The 25,121-nt window shown below is 56.6% G+C and overlaps 2 protein-coding genes and 1 long non-coding RNA gene across 5 annotated transcripts; 2 read left to right on the forward strand and 1 right to left on the reverse strand.

The window, feature by feature from the left end:
• The first annotated feature begins 1,109 nt into the window (after window positions 1-1,109).
• PCIF1 (phosphorylated CTD interacting factor 1) lies at window positions 1,110-14,136 on the forward strand. Of its 2 annotated transcripts, XM_067307910.1 has the most exons (17): window positions 1,110-1,210; window positions 1,482-1,590; window positions 4,502-4,640; window positions 4,843-4,967; window positions 5,446-5,583; window positions 6,003-6,133; window positions 6,379-6,533; window positions 6,789-6,936; window positions 7,133-7,216; window positions 7,995-8,094; window positions 8,288-8,450; window positions 9,640-9,812; window positions 10,322-10,408; window positions 10,924-11,108; window positions 11,635-11,728; window positions 11,952-12,127; window positions 12,997-14,136. In XM_067307910.1, the coding sequence occupies exons 3-17, from the start codon at window positions 4,517-4,519 to the stop codon at window positions 13,250-13,252; spliced, it is 2,139 nt and encodes a 712-aa protein (XP_067164011.1). In that variant the 5' UTR covers window positions 1,110-1,210; window positions 1,482-1,590; window positions 4,502-4,516; the 3' UTR covers window positions 13,253-14,136. The 2 variants fall into 2 exon arrangements, with proteins under 2 accessions (XP_067164011.1, XP_067164012.1); XM_067307911.1 differs by lacking the exon at window positions 1,482-1,590 and having other exon boundaries at window positions 1,116-1,210.
• A 1,790-nt stretch (window positions 14,137-15,926) lies between these two features.
• Window positions 15,927-19,781, forward strand: LOC106497574 (E3 ubiquitin-protein ligase RNF182-like). Its single transcript, XM_067307912.1, has 2 exons — window positions 15,927-17,969; window positions 18,498-19,781. Exons 1-2 carry the CDS (start codon window positions 17,732-17,734, stop codon window positions 19,283-19,285), a joined length of 1,026 nt encoding a protein of 341 aa, XP_067164013.1. The 5' UTR covers window positions 15,927-17,731; the 3' UTR covers window positions 19,286-19,781.
• A 2,197-nt stretch (window positions 19,782-21,978) lies between these two features.
• LOC136993605 (uncharacterized) lies at window positions 21,979-23,495 on the reverse strand. 2 transcript variants are annotated; one of them, XR_010885988.1, is made up of 4 exons: window positions 23,366-23,495; window positions 22,814-22,886; window positions 22,547-22,639; window positions 21,979-22,324 (listed from the first exon to the last, which is right to left on the reverse strand). It is a non-coding gene; the product is annotated as an uncharacterized lncRNA (long non-coding RNA). The 2 variants fall into 2 exon arrangements; XR_010885987.1 differs by lacking the exon at window positions 23,366-23,495 and having other exon boundaries at window positions 22,814-23,357.
• Between the last annotated feature and the right edge of the window lie 1,626 nt (window positions 23,496-25,121).

A 25,121-nucleotide genomic window follows, 5' to 3' on the forward strand; every position in this document is an offset into this window, starting at 1 on the left:
TGCACCCGTGTGATGTGTCCCAATGCTTCCCATTGCCAGCTCAGAGCTCCAGCCCGGCTATGGAAGCGTGGCCTGGACACATACCTGCGCTAAGCACCAGTCCCAACAGGCTACGCAGAAAAGCCAGCTCTGAGTTTCCTGCTCCATCTCACTTGCCCGCAGTTCCTGCAGCAGCAACTACTGATACCAAGGAAGGGGAGCAATCCCAAAACAACCTGCAGAAGGAAGCAGACAGCTGTCTCCTTGCTAGCGCCCAACCCCACCTGAAAAAGGCAGCGCCGTGTTTCCACATGCTCACGTGCAGCTAGCACGACTGATGAGGCAGGCAGGCACTTGCACGATTCGGTACATATAGGCATGATTACCTCAGCTACAGTTACCGTACATGACACGGTAACAGCACGCAGAAATTGTAGCCTGGACGCGTGTGGGATGCACAGCACCAGAACTACCTCTGAGCCTCTAAAATCTGACCCGGGGTGCCAAATTAACAAATAAATGAGCGGGTGTATAAGCAGGAGGTGTAAGTGCAGGCTCCTATATATAGGCGCTCCCGTAAATAGGCGCGGGAGGAGAGCGGCGCTGCGGGGGGCCGGGCGGCGGCGCGGGCGGCCGAGGCCCCGCTCCGAGGGCCCCGCCCCGGGCCCGGCCCGCCCCGGCCGCTGCTGCACTTCAAAGGCCCTTTGGTGGCGGCCGCGGCTGCGGCCGCGCCCGGGCCGTGACGGGAACCGCCCGCGGCGGGCTGAGAGGGCGGCGCGGCGCGGCGAGGCAGGCGGGCCGCGGCCGCCGCAATGACAGGCTGCGCGGCCCGAAATAGCGCGGCGCGGCACGGCCCGCCCGGGCCGGCGGCGGCGGCGGCGCGGCCGTGCCCACCACGGGGCGGACCACCGCCGCCGCGCCGCACCAAAGATGGCGCGGGGGCAAGGGGGGCCGCGGCGCCTGCGCCCGCCGGCCCGCCAAAGCGCGGGCCGCGCTCCCGCGCATGCGCGCTGCCGCCTGGCCGAGGCGCGGCGGGCAGCGCGCCTGCGCCGGGCGATGGCCGGGCGGCGGCACCTGCGCAGTGCCGAGGGCGGGGCGGTGCAGCGCCTGCGCACTGGCGGCCCGCGGTCCGGGCGCAAGATGGCGGCGGTGGGGCGGGCGAGGCGGAGGTGGGGCGGCGGCGGGAAGCGCAGCGGTGCCCGGTGCCTACAGCCCCCGACCTCACGCCCAGGTAAGCGGCGCTCCCGCGCGGCCGGGGGCCCGCCCCGGCGGAGGGGGGCGCGGCAGCGGGCCGGCGGGCGGCCGCTCTTCCTGAGGAGAGGCGGCGCGGGCCTGCGGCCGCCATCTTAGAGCGTGGCCGCCGCCGCCGCGCCCGGGCCGGCCCAGTCCGGCCGGGCCCGGGCCGGCTCCGGTCCGCGGGGCGTGGGGCCGCCGCCGCGCCTGCGCGCTCCCGGCGGGCTCCTCCCCCGGCCGTGCGCCGTAACGGCCTCCTGTCTCCGCAGCGGCCCCGGCGGGCCAGGCGCGGGACGCCCCGCTATGAGGATGCGGCCCCGGCGCGCCAGCGGCGAGCACGGAGCGACGGCCACGCGTCCCGCCAGGCAGCCCGCCACCGTAAGTACTCGCCTGCCCGGGCGCGGGGCCGCCCCGGCCTCCGCGCCGCCTGGGCCGTGCCCCCGGCCTCCTCCCGTCCAGCCTGCAGAGGTGCCGCCGGGCTGGGGACCGCCGCCGCCGCCTCCGCTCCGCACTCGCTCGGCCCCGGCGCCCGTGGCTGCCCGCCGGTGCCGGCCTGCCGCGCCTAGGAGCTCCGTCCCGCCGCCGCCTTCGGGAGGGCAGGCGCGGGAGCTGCCGCCGCGCTGCCCGGCAGCATGTTTTCCCTCGGCTGACACGGCCCCCGGGTCCCCGCCGCGCTCTCCGCACGTGTGCGCGCCGCCTCGGGAGCCCTGCGCTCCGCGGAGCCCTGGGCTCGCCTAGCCGGGCGCAGAGACTGGCCCTCAGGAAAGGGAGACGCGCTGATGGCATGAGGCACTGGTCTGTTTTCCAGCCTAACGAAGCAGCCTTGGCTCTGGAATGAGGGGGAACCGTGCCGTGTCCCACGGGGCTGTCACTGCTTTCTTTTGTCTGCATCTGCTGTTGTCTCATGTAAAATCCTACTTTGACAAAATGGAAACACATAATGATCCTGTTTGCTGTACTTCTTTACTTTGTGTCTTTTCCACCTGGCTGTGGTCTCTCTGGTTGTCTGCTGCTCCTAGGTTGTAAGCTCTCTGGGCAGGGACAGTGCTCTACTATGTCTGTTAAGTACTGTATGCATCACCGTGGTGTATAAAAACAATACCATAATTACCATAAAATGCTTACTCTCAATCCCTTTCACTGTCTTAAGTCCCAATACTGGTGACATACAAGTAGAGTTGCTTCTATCAGAAGTTCCTGTTAGTTAGCTTTTTTCTTTTCCCAGAGTTTATGAATACCTGGATTTAATGTTCATCAACACTGATAATGTGATAAAGTTTCTCACTTCTTCCACTTTAGTTTATCCACAAATGGGAGAAAGCAAAAATACCCACCCTATTTCACAGTTGTTCTGAGCTATCAGTGGTGAAAAACACTGGCAAGTTATTGCACACAGTGTGCCCTACCCAGTCTAGGAAGTTCCTGATACCCGGCACTACCTGTAACTTCCTGAAATGCATACTTGGTTCACTTTGGGAGGTATGGTCCCCTGAGTGTATACCAATTCATTATATAATGTCTGTATAACCTATGAGACACGTAAGCAACTGCACGTGTAAATATGTGTTTTTAAGGAGGAAGGATGAAACACTTAAACAGTTACTGTCTTAGGAAATACATAATGAAGTTCATGACTAGGACCTCTTGGACTCGTGGTTTCTCGCACTGAATGACCATAAAGTGAGTCTGACCTGCTGCCTTGTTTCTTCAAGGTGGCTGGGCTAACTTTGCTACCTCTGTGGCAGCTAGCTAAAATGATTATAGAGGTCACAGTGGGGTTAGAGTTCAGGAGAAAGTATGAGTAAACGTATGTTACGCAACATTCTCAGCTGCTGAGGTGATTAAATGTACATGATTGCATTAGTATGGTCTTTGTAGCAGATGCTTTCACCTGTGGGCTTAAATACTGTCATCTGCCTCGTTCTGAACAGAGGCTGTAACTCCAGGTTTCTGCAGTGTTCCACACCTTCCCTTGCTTACCCCTGGGAGAAGGATGGAAAGCAGGCCTCTGAAACATCTTCTGAAATGTTAGAAGGACCAAGTGTTCCCCAGTCCTGGCCCACATCACACTAATTTCACAATCGATATTATTGATAACTTAGCTAGTGCCTGCTAATTCTTGAGCTAACATCTAATTCTTGATTTAACATCTCCTACCGTTCTGCTCTTTTGAAATGGCCAGTGATGTTTCTTATGGACAGGGAGGGGAGCAAGAATGAATAAACCCAAATTAATTTAGTATGCAATCCAAACCAGAGTTTTAACTTAAGAAATGAAGTGCAAGGGAGCCTACTGTTAGGGCTATTATGTTATTCAACCACATTAAAAAACTTAAAGACAAGATTGTGCTTCTGCTGCCGAACTTTGTTGTGTAGGGTGCTTCCAAAGGCTTGAATAGAGTTAAGTAACTGAAATAGATAGTAATTCTTCAAAAAGCCTTGTTTTCCCCCCCAGTTCATTGCCAGTGCATTTAGGGCTGTCAGAGAGGAGCAATCTGTAGCGCTTGACTCAGCAGTGGTGTTTCAGTAACTTCCCTGGGGGGAAGAAGGGTGACTAAGAGAGGAAAAGCCTGTCTGTTTTTCTCCAGCTGGCAACAGTTAATGATGATTAAATAGAGCTTTACTGTTTCAACTGACTTTCTTTTGCATAACTGTTGTTATGCTGATGAAAAAGTACTAAGAGCTCAAATAATCTGGCTGAGACATTACAGTTGGCCTGGGACAGACAGAGGAATAAAATCCAGGATTTCCTGACTCCTAGCCTGTGGTTCTCTGAACCACAGAAATTATTATTAGAGGGGCACTGGAGCTATTTTATATAGCAGAATTTTTTTAATAAATGCCTTTTGATTCGATTATGTGAAGTTATGTGTCTGTAAATATTGGTGTAAACCACCTCTAAGAATAACAGATGCAGCTAATATTATGAATGTGGTAGAGGGCGGTACATGTTCAGAGTGTATTCTGAGAATTGCATTATTTATGCTCTCAGTCTGGATGTATGGGATCAAACACTGCTCTCTTAGGAGCGGTCTAGCTAAAAACTGTGTATTTTGAGCGCTGGCAAACTGATCTCCCTGGTTTGTGCTGTTTAAAGCTCAGCATTCCTCTTAGCTAGTTTGTATCTAGGTTAGCAAACAGGTATTTTCAGGACTCAGGTGCTGTTTTGTATGTACTGGTTCAAGTCCTATTTTATTGTCAGAATGAACTTTTACTGTTATAGCCGAGTGGGCCAACTGGATCTGGAATTTTTCCTGTTGTAACACAGATTTTATGTGTGTTTTCTCTAGTGCAGTTGCTGAGAAATGGCCAATGAGAATCACGGAAGCCCTGCGGAGGAAGCATCTCTAATGAGTCACTCACCTGGCACCTCCAACCAGAACCAGCCCAGCTCCCCTAAACCGATGCGATTGGTGCAGGATCTCCCAGGTACCGGTTCTGCTTTTGAGAAGGCCCAGTATGGAGTTCTGAAGGACTCGGGTAGCAGGGCGAAGGTGGTGAAACGGGGGGCCACCAAGCAAATTTAGGAATAACGCATAATTCGGAGTGTGCTGTGATAATAATGGGGACATGAAAAGCAGGGCTGTTATTCAGGACCAGTCTTGTCCTGACTGTCTTACTGTCTTCTCAGATGAGCTGGTGCAGGCTGGCTGGGAGAAGTGCTGGAGCAAGCGGGAGAATCGCCCTTACTACTTCAATCGCTTCACTAACCAGTCTTTGTGGGAAATGCCTGTTCTGGGACAGCACGATGTCATTGTAAGTAAGCAGCTATCACAAGGGGCTATGCTACTGCTGGGATAATCTGCAGGGGCTGATGCTGCGCTCTTGTAGATTTGAGATTATGCATGTGGGGGGGGTCTTCTGTACTTTCAAACTCCTCTCTGAATCCAGAGGCTGACTTGGTTCTGATGAAACATTCCTTATGCAGATGCACACCCAGGTAGCAGTGTTCCAGATGTAGTGCTGCACTGCTCAAAGAATACTCAACCTGGGGGAGTTTGTTGCATTTGTTTTGCATCTAAGTTTTTTTTTAAAAAACAAAACAAACCTACAGGCAGACGTCTATAAGAGAATTCTGTAACTTTCCACAGTTGTCAACATTAATGTCCTTATTTACATCTACTTAGGAGCCTGGGGCAGTGAAATGGAAAGATAAGAAGGCTTATTGCCTTCATTTGGGACTCTGCAGTGGGAGTTGATGAGCTAATGAGTACCGTGTTTTGGACCCTCTTAGTCAGACCCTCTGGGATTGAATGCGGCTCCTATGCCACTGGAAGGTGGAATGATGGAGACCTCTGTGGAGAGCAAGCAAAGGAAGAGGAGATTCTCTGAGGAGGTTCCACCCAGTGGCAACAGTACAAAAAAGCCTAAGGTGGGTCTGGTTTTATGAAACTAATAAGATTAAGGGCATTGTTCAAACAAACCTAGAGGGCTTGGAGCTTGGACCTATTTTTTTGAACTGTGCAAGGTCAGGCCATCCTAGCATTACTCAGACTGTGACAACTGACATTCAGAAAATAGAAGAGCAGAATCAGACTCAGCTCCTGCCAAGTTACCATTTCTCTCTTACAGCCTGAGGTGGAGTATGAGAGTTGCTAGAGAACAGATTATGACTGAGAAATGTGGTAGCTTGCATGTCCACATTAACTTATTCTGCTAGCAGGCAAAACATACTCTAGCAATTCATTGGGTATACTGAGCAATGTGCTGCTAAAGGATTATTAGGCATGCTGGGCTTGCTTCATGTTTACCTTTCTTTGTGATGTAGTAATTCATATTTTTCACTCTCAGGTGGATGTTCCAGGGAACCCAGCTGCTCAGTCAGTCCCCAGCTCTCCCAGTATTCCAGGAACCTCTGTTCTGAAGGCATGGTGTGTTTCACCTGAAGATAAACAGCAGGCAGCTCTTTTACGACCAACAGAGTGAGTTGTCTCTGTTTGTCTTCTGTTCTTTTCTTGGTAGTAGATTGGAGACAGCTGGTTTTTCAAATGTCTTTGAAGAAGAACTTGAAGGATATAACACCTCCCCTACTGTCTTTGCAGGGAGGGTGGAGTCCTGATAGTTCAATCTCCTGGCTTATAAACAGCTCAAGGAGATATCTTCAAAAGTGACATTTGATAATTAGCTAATGATCTGGCCATTCTGATGACATTTACTTCTGCCTTAGAGTATACTGGGACCTGGATATTCAGACAAATGCAGTGATTAAGCAGAGGGCACCATCTGAAGTGCTGTCTCCACACCCTGAGGTGGAGCTGCTTCGGTCCCAACTTATTCTCAAGCTGCGGCAGCATTATCGTGAGCTCTGCCAACAGCGAGAAGGTAAATTTTTGCTGGTCTCCCCTTATTTGTCTTCTCAACTCTGCAGCACTGTGATGCTCTTCCTTCTGGTTTATGTCTGTCTCTTTTCCCTGTGATCACCTGTTTTTGTCATGGTTGTGGTTATACTCTCTGTGACATTGTTTTAGGGTTGTAAATTCATTAAGCAGACTTCTGGTGTGATGATCCTTATCAGAGCTTCTGGGCATCACTTTAATGCTACCATATTAATTAGACCCTTTTTCTGTGCTTTTCCAGGAATTGACCCCCCAAGGGAGTCCTTTAATCGCTGGATGTTGGAGCGGAAGGTCGTTGACAAAGGGACAGATCCTCTGTTACCAAGTGACTGTGAGCCAGTAGTTTCTCCCTCCATGTTTAGAGAAATCATGAATGACATTCCTATCAGGTATGGTTCACAGAAGGCACCTTCCTGTGCTTTTTGTCTTGGACCAATCCAGTGATTTATCTGACATTCCGTGCTTTTGTGTCTTACTTGATAAAGTGGTAGGGTGCTATTGATGTAAAATGTGGGAGCTGGACTGGGCCTCCATGCCTTTATGGCAACTGTGAAATTGATGCCTATGAATTTATACTTATTTCAGGTTATCCAGAATCAAGTTCCGTGAGGAAGCCAAGAGACTGCTCTTCAAGTATGCTGAGGCTGCAAAACGGCTTATTGAATCCAGGTAAGAGTTTTACAGTTCTATCACTTTTAAAAAACAGAAGAAGTTTACAGGAATTTTTAGAAGGGGCTGCTGTATCCCACCTTATTCAGCATTGGTCATCTTCTTAGTGAGTTAATAAAAGGCTAGGAACATACTGAAGAAAAACAGCAATGCTGGAGGCATCTTTTGGTAATGATTTTACAGTAAGATCAAACATTGGGAAGCTGAATGTTTAGGCAGACAAGTAAGAATCTGTGAAATACTGAACATGGAATGCTGCCTTATGTTTTTTGTCCCTGACATATTACAAGGGTGGTTGGACAGTCAGTGCTATTAAAGGGCAACCAATTTAAAGTGGTATTTTATTATACCATGTATAATTTTTCTCAAGAGTTCTGCCACAGGAATGAATTGAGGAAGATAGCCTTGTTTAAACAATACAAAGCTTGTTAACAGGGTAGCTTTCTCACAGTCACAAATTCCTAACGGTGGCTGCATTTGAAAAAGAGAGGCAAGAGCAAAATGGACCATTTCCCTGTTAGATAAATCCTTTATCCGCCTCTCCTGTTGCAGAAAGGACAGCAGCCAGCTACACTGTGTTTCGGAGAGAACATGGCAGTCCCTAGTCACACAAATGTCTGGGAACACTTTCCACAGGAGGCCTGGATGGGAGTGACAGGGTAGGGCCTTGAGGAAGTGTTGGCAGCTGTTTTCCCCCACTAATAGAAAAGTGTTGTGGTGGGATAGAATACATTGCCACACAGCTGTGGGTAAAATTTCACTTCTCCATTGCGTGCAGGAGTGCATCACCAGACAGCAGAAAAGTGGTGAAATGGAATGTAGAGGACACCTTCAGCTGGCTGCGACGGGACCACTCTGCCTCTAAGGAGGACTACATGGTCTGTATCCCTGTTTTTGTGCAGCTGAGGACAGTGAGCCTAGGAAAGGATGGGGGGCATTTAGGGCCAGGAAAAGGTCCTTCTTGAGAAGGCTGTGATTGCTTTTCTTTGATCTGTGAAATGGAAGTGAAGGCTCTGCATACCTCAAGGGAATCTGGTTGTGGGTTGTGTAAGGGATTTTCTGATTCTGCAGGACCGCCTGGAGCACTTGCGCAAACAGTGTGGGCCCCATGTGTCTGCTGCAGCAAAGGACTCTGTTGAAGGCATCTGCAGTAAGATTTACTACATATCCCTCGAATACGTCAAGCGAATCCGGGAGAAGCATCTTGCCATCCTCAAAGAGAACAATATATCTGGTACGCAGTAAACTCTGAAAAGTCATAGGAGTACAGCGTGTGACACCACTGTAAAGGCAATGCACTCTGGCCTGCCCCCTTTCAAACAGAATTATCTGTTGGGAGGGCTGCTCTGAATCCACAGGGTTGCATTTAATTGAGTCAGAAATACCCAGTCTGGCATGGTTCTCAGCTGGCAGACTCACACAGTGCGTTTGCAGTGGGAAGGCCATTTTCCATCAGGTACCATTATCAGCTGTAATATCAAATATCTTAAATGTATACTTTGTCAGGATTAAGTAGCTTCCTAGGGGCTGAACACACTGAACAGGGCATTAGTTCATTTCCCTGCACTACACTGTCTTGCTCTGCTTCTTTAGGAATTCCTGGGGATAGCACCACTCCCTTTCCTAATGCCAAGCACTCTGTCCTCCCTATACTCTCCTCTGCCACGTTTCTTGGTCTCTGAGCACCTTCTGCACTCCTGTGCATCCCAGTGGATCGCTATGCACTCTTTTTCCTCTCCTTGCAGAGGATTCATGTTCCTTGAACTTTTCTGTGTGTTCATTCTTCCCAGTTTATATCCATACTTCTGCCTCCACCATTCTTTAGTCCTTTTCTCTTTTGGATCCTTGCTTTTGTCAGACAGCTCCCTCCAGATCCTTGTGTCTGCCTTTTGCTGCTTGCTTTTGCTGCCTATCTTCCCACCCATGTCCAAGATTCCTTCCTACTGATCTTTCCTGTGAGCTCTCTTGTTTCTGCTGAAGTTGAGGCTAAGCTACTATCTGAGATGGGTAACCACAAGGTGGCAGAAAGATTCCTTTTCCTCCTGCACTTTGCTACCTGGGAATGTTTATTGTTCTCTGAATTTGGGGCAAACTGAAACAACAGCTACCACGAAAGCAATTTACCCATGTGGAACATGGCTCAAGATGCTGAAATGGTGCCGTTTACAGGCCTGCTGTATTACAGATAGAGAAATACTGTGAAATGAATCCCTTCTGTGCTCTGGTAGCGGGTCATGGAATTAATTTGGGAAATCGGCTCTGAACTTAGGTAGCTGCCTACACAATGTATGAAGAGACCACCACTGTGTTTTTGCAGGAACCACTCCGCTTTTCAGCCTTAGCCCTATCACTGCATGTTTTGAGATGAAAGGGGGATCTTGCTCATATTGTAATGGGCTGCATTTTTTTTTTATTATCCGTAGCTGAGATAGAAGCTCCTGAAGTCCAGGACAGGCTTGTTTATTGTTACCCAGTGAGACTGGCCATCCCCTCTCCACCACTCCCCAGTGTGGAAATGCACATGGAAAACAATGTGGCGTGTGTGCGGTACAAGGGGGAAATGGTGAAAGTGAGCCGGAATTACTTCAGCAAGCTGGTAAGGGCTGACTGCCAGTCCTGCATGACTGCATTGTCACAAATTGCTCTTCGATAAGGGGTTTTGTTTCTCCTTTTCCTTTGAGAGAAGGGACGGTGGAGTGGGATGGAGTGCTGACCTGGTGGAGGCTGTTAGATACTGCCCTAATAGCAGCAGAAATCAGGACTTCCACCTGAGTCACAGGAAGGCTTCTGCTGGGAATACTTGAGAGGTGTCGTGTGTATACTTTGATGCATACTGTGCTGCAAGAATGGTCATATCCACAGCAAGGCAGGCCTTGCTGAGAGCCATGCTGAGGTGTTACATACCTTCATGCTGGTAAATAGCTTGCAGTTTGCCCACACAGTAAAAGCAGATGTGCTAGAAAGCCTTCATGCAGAGCTCTGCCTTCTCCTTTTGTTCATCAGTGTCTCTCCCCATGTCATAATGTGTTTGCATACTGACTGGGCAATGTCGGTCTTATCTTTGTTGGTTTTCTTCATTTTTAATGGCTGGGCTTTCTATTCCAGTGGCTTCTCTATCGGTACAGTTGCATTGACGACTCTGGCTTTGAAAAGTTTCTGCCCAGGGTTTGGTGCCTTCTCCGTCGATATCAGGTACTGGTCTCATCATGGTTGTTATGTATCAGGAAGCTCTAGTAATATTGAGAAACTGAACTTACTGTCAGTGCTCTGAGAGACCCATGATTCTGGGAGCCTGATGCAAAATAGGGCTTAAACAAGGTCCATTGTCTGCTGCTGGTGTTTTGAGATGGGATTCCAGTCTGGGGAGCAATTGTGGTCTTGACAGAAGACCTCAGTGGGGATAAAGATAAACTTTTCTGAAAGAAACCTTCCATAGTTTGGATTTGTGTTGTTCTGCGGCCGAACCGAAGGTTCATGGGGAGGTATATGTGAAAGTTGGCAGTTGGTTTGTGGGGCCTGATTTGGATGAAGTATCTAAAGAGCATTCTTGGGTACATGCAGGGGACCTACATGAATTTGAGAAAGGAAGAGGGGGCCCTGCATACCTAGAGGAGTGGGTGCATGGACGTGTGGCCCTGGGTCCGTGTTCAGTGAAGGGAGCAGCAGGAACACAGCAGGCATCGCTCACCAGGGTTTGCTCTCCTCAGATGATGTTCGGTGTTGGTCTGTATGAAGGAACTGGCCTGCAGGGGGCACTTCCCGTGCATGTCTTCGAGGCCCTCCACAAGCTCTTTGGAGTGAGTTTTGAATGCTTTGCCTCGCCCCTGAATTGCTATTTTAAACAGTACTGTTCGGCCTTCTTGGATACAGACGGGTATTTTGGATCCAGGGGGTGAGTCTTACGTTACGGTGTCCTTGCCATGTATCTGTGTGGGTGCATGTGTGTGTGTGCAATGTAAATGGCTCAAGATAGGCTGACGTGTCTGTGAGTTCAGAGGTGGTAGCTGGTAGTGTGATATCCACTCAAAAGGATGCATGCTTTAAGCCTGCTTGAAAGCAGTGAGTGGACATAGATTGTCTATGAAACAATCAGGAGTGTGCCATTAGTCTAGGTAGAGGGGATCTGATCTTTGATGTGATGCGATTTATAGGTCTGTCAGTGTTTGCCCTTGTTCTCAAGAAAGGGAGAACTGGGCCCTCAAGCATTCAGCTTGAGTCAGCAGTCAGCCTTCAGTGACTACAGATGGAGTATGTCCCTGGTGACCAATTGTGCTGTTGGGAAATGGCAGGCCCCGTACTGCTGGGAATTCAGGCTTTCTGGGAGTACGACTGTCTCTTCTAAGGATGTGGATGCTTTTTAAGATGTTACTATTAGAATCCTAGCTTCTCTGATTGGAATCTTTGCCTTTTTCTTCCAGCCCGTGCCTGGATTTCTTCCCTATAAGTGGCTCTTTTGAGGCAAATCCTCCATTCTGTGAGGAGCTGATGGATGCCATGGTATCTCATTTTGAGGTATGTTCACTCACCTGTGTTGTTGTTCTGGATAAAGCTGTGCAATCATTCCCCTTCTCTCCACTGCTCCTACATCCTCACAGTAGGGTTGTAATTCAGTAGGCAAAAGACTGTGATTGCTGCTGTGCTGTTCTGGAAGCAGAAATGTGTCGTTTTCATAGAACTCATTAGGCATGTCACTGCTCAGCCCAGGCTAAGATAGTTCATTTTCTTGTTGGCTTAGAAACTGCTGGAGAGTTCCAGTGAGCCCCTCTCCTTTATTGTCTTCATCCCTGAGTGGAGGGACCCTCCTACACCAGCCCTGACCCGCATGGAACAGAGCAAGTTCAAGCGGCACCAGCTCATCCTGCCAGCCTTTGATCACGAATACCGCAGCGGGTCTCAGCACATCTGCAAAAAGTAGGCCTTTCTCTTGAGTTCTGAGCATAATGGTCCTTCTAGGAATGTGCTTTTGATGAGCTGCACCTTAAAAAGCCATATGACAGGAATATCCTATGCCAAGTTAAAATCAATGGGAAGTATAGAACAGACAAGGAAAAATGTTGTCCGTAATCATCCTGTTCGTAATCAATCCTTTTAAGACAAGCCTATAGTGTGTTGTGGATTTCTATATTTGTTTAATGACTACTGAGTATTTCACTAATTAAAAAGCTTGTGAGTGGTGTATTCCTTGGGTACAAGTCCGGTTTGAACTGTTTATACCATGTGGTGCTGTGGTTGTCATCTGTGTTCCTCTGTCAACTCTAATCTGGTGAGCCACTGCCAATAACAGTTGTTTCCTGGGCTGCCAAATGCCACAGTGCCTCACCGGTTCTGTATCACTTAAGAGGAAGTAGAAGCAAGGGGCAGTCAGGGCCTTTGTCCTCTGTAGGGCAAGCTGGCCGTTGGTCTGCTGAGAGCAACAAGTACTTAAATACCAAGTTCTCTGTACCTGCTTCCCATTGGCCTGAAATGCATTACCTTACTGACTCGCCTCGTTTGGAGACAGCAGTGTCCCTGGTGCACGTGCTGGGGGAGAGCTGCGTGGCTAGGCAGCATCAGTGCTCCTTCTGTAAAACTTAGCAAGCCTCTGTTTTTACTGAGAAATGCCTGACACTCTGCCCTTTCCCTCATAATTATGAGGAAAAGGGACAAAGAATACTTTTCCTAAAAACTACGCACAGGAAGAGATGGGGGAGGTAATAGGAAGTGTATGTGTGGGTAGTTGTGTGGATCCTTGGCAGGTGGGGCACGGGGAGATGCTGAGTGCCTGTCGTCTTCCCTTGCAGAGAGGAGATGTACTACAAGGCCGTGCACAACACTGCCGTCCTCTTCCTGCAGAACAGTGCAGGTTTTTCCAAGTGGGAGCCTACACCAGAACGGCTGCAGGAGCTTGTTGCAGCCTACAAGCATTCAGGCCGGACCCTTAGTTCCTCGAGTTCCTCATCATCATCCTCGTCCTCATCTTCCTCCTCCTCCACAGCAGACAAAGAGCGGGAGCTGGGCCGAGAGCAAAGCAGCAGTCGGGAGACTAATCCCAACTAATGTGCAGAGGTGAGAGATAGCAGGGACATGCCGGCGGCCCTGGAGGAGGCTTGCCGCGGCAGGCGGAGAGACTGCTGGCTTCGAAGCAGCGGCCTGGGGGACTCTTGCAAAGCAGCTCCGCAGCACCTGCTTTCCTCTGCAAACTTGCACGCCGCCCCCGCGCAGCGGTGCCGGGGAGCGCCCAGCCGCCGGCCGGGAGAGGAGGCCTGGCTGCTGCCCTCGCCGGAGGGCAGAGAAACCGAATGTAGCGTGGCAGGAGGAGCAGGCGGCCCCTCCGCCACTAGAGCGCGGAGGGAGGGCAGCCGGAGCTGGGACGCGTGCATGGGTGGAAGGACGGACCGATGGACGGACGGACGGACAGAGACGGCTGGCTGGCTGGCTGGACGGATGTCAAGCGTGACGGAGTGGCGCGTAGCGCCGTGGCCAGAGGGGTCCCGGCAGCCGGCCGAAGGCTTGCGTTGGCAGGAGAAGAGCGGGCAGAGCCCGGGGGCTCCTCCGGCCGGACTGGCACCAGCACAGCTCCGTGTCCATAGTGTAAATAGTTCTGTCCATGGCGACTGTGCTCCTTGCAGGGTTTGTTTCCATAGCATCCGTGTTTCTTTTCCACATGTACGAGTCCCGTGTTCGCCGACGCTGTTTACCGTATGGGAGAGGAGTGGAGAAGAGGAGTTTCTTTGGTGTGTAAAGACGTCTTTGCAGCTGTTTTGTAGTTGTCGTGGTTTTTATGCGGAGCCTCTGGGCTTTATTTAACCTCCTTGGGTTTTGTTTTGTAAGGATTAATTTAACACCGCTAACCATTTTATTACTTTTATCAAGAAGAGCAAAGTCTATTTTTGATTTACGTTTCCTAGTTCTTAGGAACATTAAAAACCAGCATACAGCTCTGCCTAGTGTCACTGCCTTTCCTTTGCTGCCCAGCCAAGGGCCTGTGGTCTCACCTTGAGCTCTCCTCTGTCTCATTCTGGGTGAATGGTAGAAAATGGTCATTTTGCAGAACTTGTACTTTGAATATATCTGGCATATTGCTTGAATTACAGAAAACTACAAAATGATAGACTGAGTTAGGATGTTTAATATTTTATCCGTAACATTAAGAGTTAAAAGGTAGAATGACAAAGACAAAGATGCTGGTAATGGAAATATGGATAGCTTTTCCAGGATGTTTAAAAAAGGTAATAAAAAAAGTGTCCGCAAGGGAATGATTATTATTACCAATTTGACTGGTTAGAGAATTTTACTAGGCTTTCCTGCATTCAGTTCCTAACACCTGCCTGAGTAGAGCCATTGTGACATTCTGTCTTGATAAAAGCTGCAAGTACTATAGAACCTACCATTTGCCTAGATAAATTGTTCTAGCAATTAATTCACTTTTCTCTTGATATGCAGACTTTCCCCAGTTGAATTTGTCTTGGTTCAGCTTCCAGCCATTGATCTAATTCTGTCTCTGGCTGTTGACTTTAAGAATCATTTACTACCACGCATCTCTTACATACATAGGTGCTGTAATGAGGTGAGGATGGTTCTGGGAGTTCAAATCTCCTGCAGTTCTAAGATGTGGCTTTTCTGGGCTTTGGGAATTTCCTGACTTAAACCGTAGAGCTCCTCTCTGCCTTTGAACGGGTTGACAGGTTTTGTAAAAGTCACTCCTCCCAGTGTGGGTCTTGCAGTCCAAAGGAAAGCCATTCCTGTGCGAGTTAGCTTTACCTGGAAGTTATATCGTCTTGCAACCTTGTGAGACTGAATTCTGTCTGTATAGGTCTTAGCATAGGTCAAACGGATTGCAAAGTTTATTAGTTAAAAAATGGAAGGTAAGGAAGCACCTTGAATCCTGGCTCAACATTGTGCACATGGTTTCTCAAAGTCTCTCCAGACAGTATCACTGATGCTTAATCCCATTGCTTCCCTGCAGTAACCCAAAACAGGCCAGGCCTAGCCCCACACTTTGGCTATTCAGCTGGTCCCAATATTTTTGCAGCTCTCTAGGGATACTTTCACAAGAGACCTTGAGATCATTGACCTCCTTTAATTACATTCTCAGAACAGTCGGTAACTCCAGCAGCAAAAGAAGCTGTTTTAAAAGTGTTTTTTCCCCTTTATTCATTATAATCTTGAGCCAAGGTAGGTGTTCTTGAAGTGCAGGTGACCAGAGATGCACACTAATGCTGGAAAGTGTCAACAAACTTGCTCCTTGGTTTGTCTGTCACTGAAGAATGAGGACTGCTTTGTTTTGCTCCCTTAGATGATGGGTAATTACCTTGTTAAGTTTATAATTGCCACATAAATGATGTCATGACCAAGTAACGCCACACTGCTTGGCTGGCTCTCTGGAAGTACCTCATTTATCCAGACACAGCAAAAAATGCATTTAGAAATTGAGTGTCAGGGTTGACCCCTGCTGGTTTTACAGGTGCTATAACCATGCGATCTCCAGCTCCTCCCTTTAAGTTCCTCAGAGTCACCTGTGAGGCCTTTTCTCCACACCTCTGATATCTCTTGCAGCTCTTTCTTGAATAGAGCAAGACTTGGAAAAGGGCAGATGAGCCCTTTGAAGACCTGGCAGAACAGGTCTGGTCTTGCAATGAAAGGAATGTGCAGGACCCACCCCAGGGGCCTGAGCCCTAGGCAGTGGAGGTAAATAGGTTTCTAGCTCTGGAGGAGCAAAGGGTATAAAACAACTGCTTGTAGAGGGGCTGGTTTTGGGTGGAGGGGGCCAAGGGGGCTGTTGAATGGCCTAGACATCAAGCAGGTTTTTGGTTGCAGGACTGAACTACGCTGTTTCGTGAGCCAACAGGCAGTGAGACCAGCTGACAGTGAACTGTTTCAATTCCTGGACACCCTTTATCGTCGCTGAGGCAGAGATTGGACGTGACGCTCCCCACCAAGACACTCGGCCAACGAAGTTCCTGAAATGCCTGCAACTGCACATTGCCAAGATAAGCCTGTAGATAAGGGTAAAGCAAAGAGCACATGACTGTGAGAGGCTGGGCAGAGGAAAGGCTGTGCAGGCAGCTAGCAAAGTGTTGGTGTGATGGAGGAAGGCCCCAGCTGGGAATGGTCAAGAGGAGGTATGAGCAAGACCGGGGAGGACAAGATGTAACCCCTGGGTCACACTGGTAGTTGGACATTGCCTGCTCCCCAGCCCTTTCTATTGCAAAGCCCTGGGGTAAGTTCTTAAAAACTCTTGCCCAACTTTGAGCTCTTGAACTAAAATTATCCTCGCTAAGCGCTGCCTCTGACTCTCACAGAATGTTTCAGCCCAAATGGTTTGCTCTTGTGAAGACCAAAGCTGAAAATAGCATTGTCTTGCCACTGAAAAGCTTGTCAGGAATTAGTAATTCTCTGAGCAGTTCAGGATGCATGATACATAAGGCAGAGCCCTGCGTGGAGAAAAGCTTGTTTTCTTGTTAACCAGCATGGATAATGAGGGGGGCAGCGAGGGGGCCATGAGCAACCGAGATGTGACCGTGTCACTGAAGGCAGAGGCTGGAAACCCCTGGCAGGGTCTGGACTTGGTTGGTGAACTCGAGCTTGCTCCTGGGACTCCCTTTGCTGTATGGTGTCCAGACTGTTTTCCCAGCAAGCGCTGCTGTACGTGATGGGTGGTCACGGCCTCTCTCCTGTTCGGTGGTGCAGCGGTAGGAGTGTTTGCCCTGCCCTTGTGGAGGGAGAAATTGGTGCTGCCAGCCTTTCTTCAGCCCTGGAAAGCTCGGGGGTTACTGAACTGCTGCTGCTGCCCTTCTGGGCTGCCAGAACCACCCTTGCGAGGTCTGTGCGCCGGCGGGGGCTGATTTGGCACGGCTGGGCAGAGCACCAGCCGTGGGGAGGGGTGTGTGACGGGAGGGCTCTGCGGTGGCCGGTGTTCGGTGCTGTGGCTGCTCAGGGGGGCGCGGGGGGCGGGAGCGGCGGCCAGGCTGGTGCAAGCCGGCAGAGCTTGGCTTCTTTGTGCTGCTTCGTGCCCCAGGAATCCCAGATGCTGGGGGTGAAGCCGCTGAGGCTCCAGGGTGGGTGTGCAGACCCCGTCCGGCCTGGGCGTTTCACCCCTGGAGCCGCTTCCCTTCTCTGGCGCCGTGCAGGAGCCGTCTCTTCCCAGGGCAGGGCTGAGCGTGTCTGCCCAGGGAAGGGGAGAGGGGCTGCCTGTGCTGCGAGGGCCCTGTGGAGCCCAGCTCTGCTGCAGCCCCCTCCCATGGGCCCAGAGGGTTGCAGGGCCCCAGGACCACCGACTGCAGATGCCCGGGCAGGGAAGGGAAGGGGCATCCTCGGGGGCTGCTCGGAGCAGAGGAGCAGCTGGGCTGCAAGGGAACCGCACCTACCTGCCTCCGCGTCCTCCTGCCGCAGCCCCGGGGACCCCGCTGTCCCCGTGCTGTGCCCCATGGGCCCGGGCGGGCCTGGCCCTGCGCCTGCAGCCCTGCCCAGGCTGGGCTCCGCCGGAGCCCAAGCATCCGCCTCCTCCTTCCCGTTGCCAGGCCAACGCCGCGTCGGATGCTTGCAGCCTCAGTGCGTCTGGGCTGGCTCTGCAGCGTCGCCGGGCAGCGTGCCCCGCACCTCTCCGTGGGGCGCGCGCAACCACCGGCGCCCCGGCTGCCTCCAGCATCTGCCAAACGCCTACGGCCCCGCGGGCTGGGGCACGGCCCAACCCGCCGGGGCTGCACGGCTGGGGACCAGCCGCCCGCCCGCCTGCCTGTAGCATCCCACCGAGGAGCCCCGGCGTGGACAGCAGGTACGGGCGGGCGTGGGCATGGGGCGGTGGGTCGCGAGCCTCCTCGCCCCGGGGGTGTGGGGAGGGAGGGGTGGCCGAAGGGCAGGGTCCCCCCACTCCCTCCATCAGCAGTGCGCGGTGTCCGGAGCCGGGCCCTGTCCTGGGGACGCTGGGGCAGGCAGGAGGCTGCGGCACCACCCTGGGCCCCTCCCCTGCGGCCCGCGGTGCAGAGCGGAGCGGCCCCCGCATGCGAGCCGGCCCCCAGCCCCGCAGAGACGGGGGCAGTGCCAGCCCGGGACCCTGCTGGGAAAGGCCTTTCCCTCTTGCCCGGACTGGCCGGCTGCAGAGGGCGGCGCGTCCCAGTGCCGGCGGCACCAGCCCCATGGTCGGAGGGGGCTCTGCCTGCGCCCGGCTGCCCCCGGCCCCTCTCTGCCGCGGAGCCAAAGGGGCCCGGCCGCGGTCCCTGCTGGGGGGCAGCGGCACCGGCAGGGCCCCAGGGACCTGCGTGTGGAGCCGCCACTCACGAGGGCTTCCCTGTCCCCATCCCAGCCCGGCCTCCTTGGACAGGCCCCCGTGCCGCGAGCCCCGCGCAGACCATGACCCACAAGGATGGCGAGCTGGAGAGTTCTCAGCCGCTGGTGTTCACAGCCCATGAGCTGGAGTGCAAGATCTGCTACCACCGCTACGATGCCCGAGCCCGCAAGCCCAAGCTGCTCAGCTGCGGCCACCGCGTCTGTGCCAAGTGCCTGCGCAGGATGGTGGCGCTGGGGGACGCGTCGCCCCGCCGGCTCAGCTGCCCCTTCTGCCGCCGGGAGACGCCGGTGCCCGGCGAGGACGTGCAGCGGCTGCAGGACGACAGCAAGGTGCTGGCCGTGCTGACGTACCACGAGCGGGCCAAGAAGCGGGGCGCGTCCCTGTCCCCGGAGGTCATCCTCTGCCCCAGCGTGCTGGAGCCCTTCGCGGAGCCCTCGCCCAGCTCCGACTGCCTCGTCATCACCATCCTGGAGGTGCCCGAGGACTTGGCCCCGCCGGAGGGGCTGGGCGTGCTGGACATGATCCGGCTGTACCGCCCCGCCAGCCTGGGCGCGCTGCCCTGCCACGGGCCCATGCGCAAGTGCCGCTCCTGGACGTGGCAAGCCGTGCCCCACTTCATCCTGGGCATGCTCTGCCTCATCTACTTCAGCTCCCTGCCCTTCGGCATCTACCTCCTGCTCATCGAGCACCACAGCCTGGGCATCGTGCTCGTCAGCCTCGTGCCCTCCACCCTCCTCCTCTGCATCTTCTACAGCTGCTGCCAGTGTCTGTGCCGCGAGGTCTTCGCCTTCCCCTCCCCGTGAGCCCGTGTGGCCGAGCCCTGTGCCCGCCGCGGGGGGGCCGGGTCCCCGTGGGTGCCCCCCGCCCCGCGGTGGCCAGGTGCTGCGCGGAGCGGGACGTGCGCCCGGCTGGTGGGAGATGCTGTGCACCCGTCAGCTGCCCGCGCAGAGAGGAGACGTACGACGGCAGGGCCGTGCCGGCGGCCCTGGAGGAGGCTTGCCACGGCAGGCGGAGAGACTGCTGGCTTCGAAGCAGCGGCCTGGGGGACTCTTGCAAAGCAGCTCCGCAGCACCTGCTTTCCTCTGCAAACTTGCACGCCGCCCCCGCGCAGCGGTGCCGGGGAGCGCCCAGCCGCCAGCCGGGAGAGGAGGCCTGGCTGCTGCCCTCGCCGGAGGGCAGAGAAACCGAATGTAGCGTGGCAGGAGGAGCAGGCGGCCCCTCCGCCACTAGAGCACGGAGGGAGGGCAGCCGGAGCTGGGATGCGTGCATGGGTGGAAGGACGGACCGATGGACGGACGGACGGAGACGGCTGGCTGGCTGGCTGGACGGATGTCAAGCGTGACGGAGTGGCGCGTAGCGCCGTGGCCAGAGGGGTCCCGGCAGCCGGCCGAAGGCTTGCGTTGGCAGGAGAAGAGCGGGCAGAGCCCGGGGGCTCCTCCGGCCGGACTGGCACCAGCACAGCTCCGTGTCCATAGTGTAAATAGTTCTGTCCATGGCGACTGTGCTCCTTGCAGGGTTTGTTTCCATAGCATCCGTGTTTCTTTTCCACATGTACGAGTCCCGTGTTCGCCGACGCTGTTTACCGTATGGGAGAGGAGCAAAGAGGAGTTTCTTTGGTGTGTAAAGACGTCTTTGCAGCTGTTTTGTAGTTGTCGTGGTTTTTATGCGGAGCCTCTGGGCTTTATTTAACCTCCTTGGGTTTTGTTTTGTAAGGATTAATTTAACACCGCTAACCATTTTATTACTTTTATCAAGAAGAGCAAAGTCTATTTTTGATTTCTGTTTCCTAGTTCTTAGGAACATTAAAAACCAGCATACAGCTCTGCCTGGTGTCACTGCCTTTCCTTCGCTGCCCAGCCAAGGGCCTGTGGTTCCCCTGCACCCACCAGCACCCAGCCTGGGAACGTGGGTCACTGTCGGGGAGGGAGCACGGGAGGGTCCCGCTGCGGGATGTCGCCACGGGGTCTCGGGGCGGCCGGAGCGGGCAGCATCGGCCCTGCGCCCCCCGAGCGGCGTGCCCCAGCATCCCCCCCCGGACACGCATGCACACGGAGGCTGGAGATATGCAACCACGTTTATTAGCCCCCGCATCCCCCCTTCCCGCGGGGGCCAGTGCAGCACCCGGCCCTGCTCTGCCCACCCCACGCAGGGCCAGGGGCTGCCCCGCACCGTGCCCCCTACTCCGGCCCCCGGGGGGCCGACAGCCCTGGGGGGCATCCGTGTGCAGCGGGGGGTGATGCCACCATCTCTGCCAGGCTCCAGATCTTGGGCTCCCGCGGTTGCTTGCCCTGCCCAGGACCTGGGGTGCCGGGGGTGCCGCGCTCGCCGCCGTCCTGCCCGGAGCCGGTGCCGGGGGGGCTGCCCGGCGGGGGCCCCTCGCCCTCGCTGTCCTCGCCCTCGGAGGCGCCGCGCGACGCCCAGCTCGCCTTGTTCTCCTTCCTGAGGCGCCGGCGGGCGTTGGCGAACCAGGTGGAGACCTGGGTGAGGCTCATGCGGCTGAGCATGGCCAGCATCACCTTCTCGCCCTTGCTGGGGTAGGGGTTCCTGGGGTGCCGCGCCAGCCAGGCCTTCAGCGCCCCGGTGCTCTCCCACCCGGCACCGGCTCTCGCCGGCCGCCGGCAGCACGGCGGGCACGGTCCGGCGCCGGGCAGCAGCACCGGTGGCAGGTCACAGGCAGCAGAGACCTGCGGGGCACGGAGAGGGCTGGGGGGCGCCGGGGCAGGACGGTGCCTGGCCGGGGCGCGCGGCTGCTGCCGGGCACCGTGGCGGCACCGCAGAGGACTGTTCGTACCCCAGCCGGGCTGTGCCCAGCATGGAGCAGCCTGCAGTGCCACGGCCAGTGCGACGGGGCGCTGAGCTCCTCCGTGGGCTCCCAGCCGCAGCCCAACCCACTGCCCAGCCCCAGCTCCGGAGGGAGCCCCGGCGCCCTGCTGTGCCCCGGCACCCTCACCACTTACCGAGTGCGCCAGGAGGCTCAGCGGGGGCGGCAGCAGGTTGTAGCCGGCCAGCACGGGGCAGGGGCAGGGGCAGGGCAGCAGGGCTCGGGGGGGCCCCCGCAGGGGCCCCCACGGCCCCACGCAGCCCCCCAGCTCGCGGCCTGGGCACCCCTCACCCTGCGGCGCTGCCATGCTGCTGCGAGAGGAGCCGGGCAGCTGCTCCCGGGCTTTTATAGCTGTTTTGGGGGGGGGGGGGGTCTGGGGTGATTGACAGCTGATTATGGGTATTAACACCCTGGCAGAGCAGTTAATGCAGCAGCACTGACTCCCTGGGGCAGGGACCCCCCCGCCCCCCCCCCCCCCCGGGGTCTGTTTTTGGGTAGGGACTGGCAGGGTGCATCCTCTCCCCACACTCCCCTGCCCGGACGCCCCCAGAGCCGTGGCACTGGAGCCAGGCAGAGCTGCAGGGCACCGGGGGACCCCCGGCCCCACGAGCACCCACACAGGGACACATTGCACCTGGGGACACAGCACGCACGGAGAGACAGTGCACAGGGGGATGCAGTGCACAAGGGTTTTATTGCAGTGCCAAGAGCCATCAGTGCTGCCCCACAGCGCCCAGCTGTGCTCCCTGCCCTGGCACCCAGCCCTGGCCCAGGGCTGCCCTGGAGCCAGTGCCGGGCAAGGGCAGGGTCCTGGGCAGGGTGCGGGGAGCCGAGGGTCAGCGGGAGAACTTGCGCACGGGCCGGTAGGCCATGGGCGGTGCGAGGTGCTGCGCCGGAGCCCGATCCTCCTCCGGGCCAGCAAGGTCCTCGGCCGAGCCCCAGCGCCGCCGAGCCTGGCCGCCAGCCTTGGGCAGCAGCAGGCAGGCCAGCCGCCGGCTCCTGCCCCGTGCAGCTGGTGCCTCTGGTGGGGGCCTGTTAGCACCGGGCATTGGGGGGGGGGGGGGGCCTGCTGCTGGCAGCCCCACCACCCCGCTCCCCAAACGCTCCCCGCATTGCCCTATGCGACAGCGGGTCCCGTTCCCTCCCCACCCCCCCCCCCCCCCAAACGTCCCAGCTGCCCCCAACCCAAACGCCTCCCCCTTGCCCCGTGCTGCCGGCTCCCCGCGGGTGGACGGGCTCTTACGGGGGGTCTCGGTGGCCCCATCCTGCGCGGCCGTGGCGCTCAGGTAGTGCGCAGGCAGGCGCCCGCTGTAATCCCGCAGGTCCTGCTTGGCCCCTGCCGGGAGAGTGTCCTGAGCCGCAGGGCAGCAGCAGGGAGACACCCCCCCCCCCCCCAGCCTCCCCCCCCCCCGCTGCAGGGACCCTCCGGCCCTGGGGCGGCCGAGAGCCCCCAGGCAGGGACGGGGCTGGGCTCCGCCGTGCAGTGGGGCCAGGGCTGGCGGGGCCTCACCGAAGCGCTCGACGAGCAGGTCCACGATCTGGCGGTGCCCATGGAGCGCCGCGATGTGCAGCGGGGTGTAGCCCTGGGGCACCGGGTGTCAGGAGGGGACGGGGCTGGGCCGCGGCCCCCAGCACCATCCCCTGCCCAGGTGACCAGGACGGCCCCAGGCACAAACACTCCCCATCCCCATCCCCCAAACCATCCTCCCGGGGACATCCCATTCCCAAAACCATCTTCCAGGGACACCCAATATCCAAAACTATCATCCCGGAGCTGCCCCATCCTCAAAAATCACCGTCCCAAGGGATATCCCATCCCCAAAACCATCGTCCCAGGGACACTCCATCCCTGATACCCTTGTCCCAGGGGCACCCCATCCTGAAACCATCATCCCATGGGACATCCCATCCCCAAAACCATCATCCCAAAGGATGCCCCAGCCCCAAAAATCATCGTCCCAGGGATGCCTCATCCCCTTCCCAGGGCATCCCCCCCATCCTGGGCCAGTGCTGCGTCTGCAATGCGGGCAGTGCGTCCGTCCATCTGTCCATGCATACTCACGCCCTGCGTGGGAGGGAGCACTGGGTCAGCCCGAGCTGGGCACCGCGTGCCCCTCCGGCAGTCGCAGGCAGGGGATGCGCAGGGCCAAGCACCCCCAGTCTGCACCCAGCCCCGCGCAGGCACCCAGCGTCCCAGGCTCGTACTCACGTGCTGGATCCGGGCGCAGCCGTGGGCAGGGAAAGGAGAAAAGCAGTTAGCATCGGGGCTGCTCGCGCCCCTCGGCAGGCCCCAAGCTCGCGCCGCGCGCCCTGCTCACAGCTCTCGTGTTGACGTCGGCCCCGGCGGCCGCGAGCAGCGTGGCCATGTCCTCCTTGCCGTGCTTGGCGGCCCAGTGCAGCGCCGTCTGCGGGGCGGTGGGGCGCTGGTGGCAGGACAGGGAGCAGGGGGGCAGGGGCAGCGCGGTGGGGGGCAGCAGGAATGGGGTGGTGCAAGAGGGGACACGGGGCAGCGGGCATAGGGCAGTGCCAGGGGCACGTGAGGGGCAGCAGGAACGGGGCAGTGCAGTGGGGACATGGGGGACATGAGGGGCAGTGCAATGGGGGGCACGGGGCAGTGCAATGAGGGGCATGGGGCAGTGCAGTGGGGGCACGGGGGACATGAGGGGCAGTGCGATGGGGGGCACAGGGCAATGGGAACAGGGCAGTGTGATGGGGGCACAGGGCAGTGCAATGGGGGGCATGGGGCAGTGGGAACGGGGCAGTGTGACAGGGGGCAGCGGGAATGGGGCAGTGTTGGGGGGCACAGGAGGCAGTGGGCATGGGGCAGTGCAATGGGGGACACGGGGGGGGGCACAGGGCAGTGCAATGGGGGGCACGGGGCAGCAGGATGGGGGGCATGGGGTGGGTGAGTGTGGGGCACCCCGATCTCCTCCCAGCCCCCCCTGGTCCCAGGGTCTCCAGCCAGCCCCATCTGCCCCCTGGGCTGAAGGCGGGATGGGGGGGGGCAGGGTTGAGCACTGCGGGGACGGGGGTGTCGGGCACCGTGCAGCACGAGAGCCTGTGTGCAGGGGGCTCTGCGCAGTGTCGGGGGGAGGTCTGTGCGGTGTGTGGGGCTGTGCAGTGCAGGGGGCTCTATGCAGTGTGTGGGTGTCTGTGCAGCACGGGGGGGGGGGGCAATGCAGTGCAGGGGGGGGGTCTGTGTGGTGCAGGGGGTTTGTGCAGTGCAGGAGGGTCTGTGCAGCACGGGAGAGGTCTGTGCAGTGCAAGGGGGGGGTCTGCACAGCGCAGGGGGGTCTGTGCAGCGTGGGACAGCCTGTGCAGCATGGGGGGGGGTCTGTGCAGCATGGGGGGGGGTCTGTGCAGTGCAGGGGGGGGTCTGCGCAGCGCAGGGGGGTCTGTGCAGCATGGGACAGCCTGTGCAGCATGGGGGGGGGTCTGTGCAGCATGGGGGGGGGTCTGTGCAGTGCAAGGGGGGGTCTGCGTGGCGCAGGGGGGCAGTGCAGCGCAGGGGGGGGTCTGTGCAGCGCAGCCCCCCAGCAGCAGGCGGGCCAGCCCTCCGCCGGGCAGTCGTCGCCGCAGTGCCGGGCCGGTGCTGGGGCTCCCACCGAGCTGCGCCAGCCCCGGGGACCGGTGCCGCCTGTGTCGGCCCCGCAGGGCCCCGATGCCCAGGCCGGCAGAGGGGGGGTGGTGGTGCCCTGGTGGGGGGGGGGGGGGGGCAGATATCTGGGGCTGGGAAGGGCCGGACTTACAAACTGCGCCGCGGCAGGGCAGCAGCCGCAGGGGACGGGGCAGCGGTGGCAGAGGGACGTCGGCTGAAG

The sequence above is a fragment of the Apteryx mantelli genome, chromosome 18, assembly GCF_036417845.1.
Source record: "Apteryx mantelli isolate bAptMan1 chromosome 18, bAptMan1.hap1, whole genome shotgun sequence".
NCBI lineage: Eukaryota > Metazoa > Chordata > Aves > Apterygiformes > Apterygidae > Apteryx > Apteryx mantelli.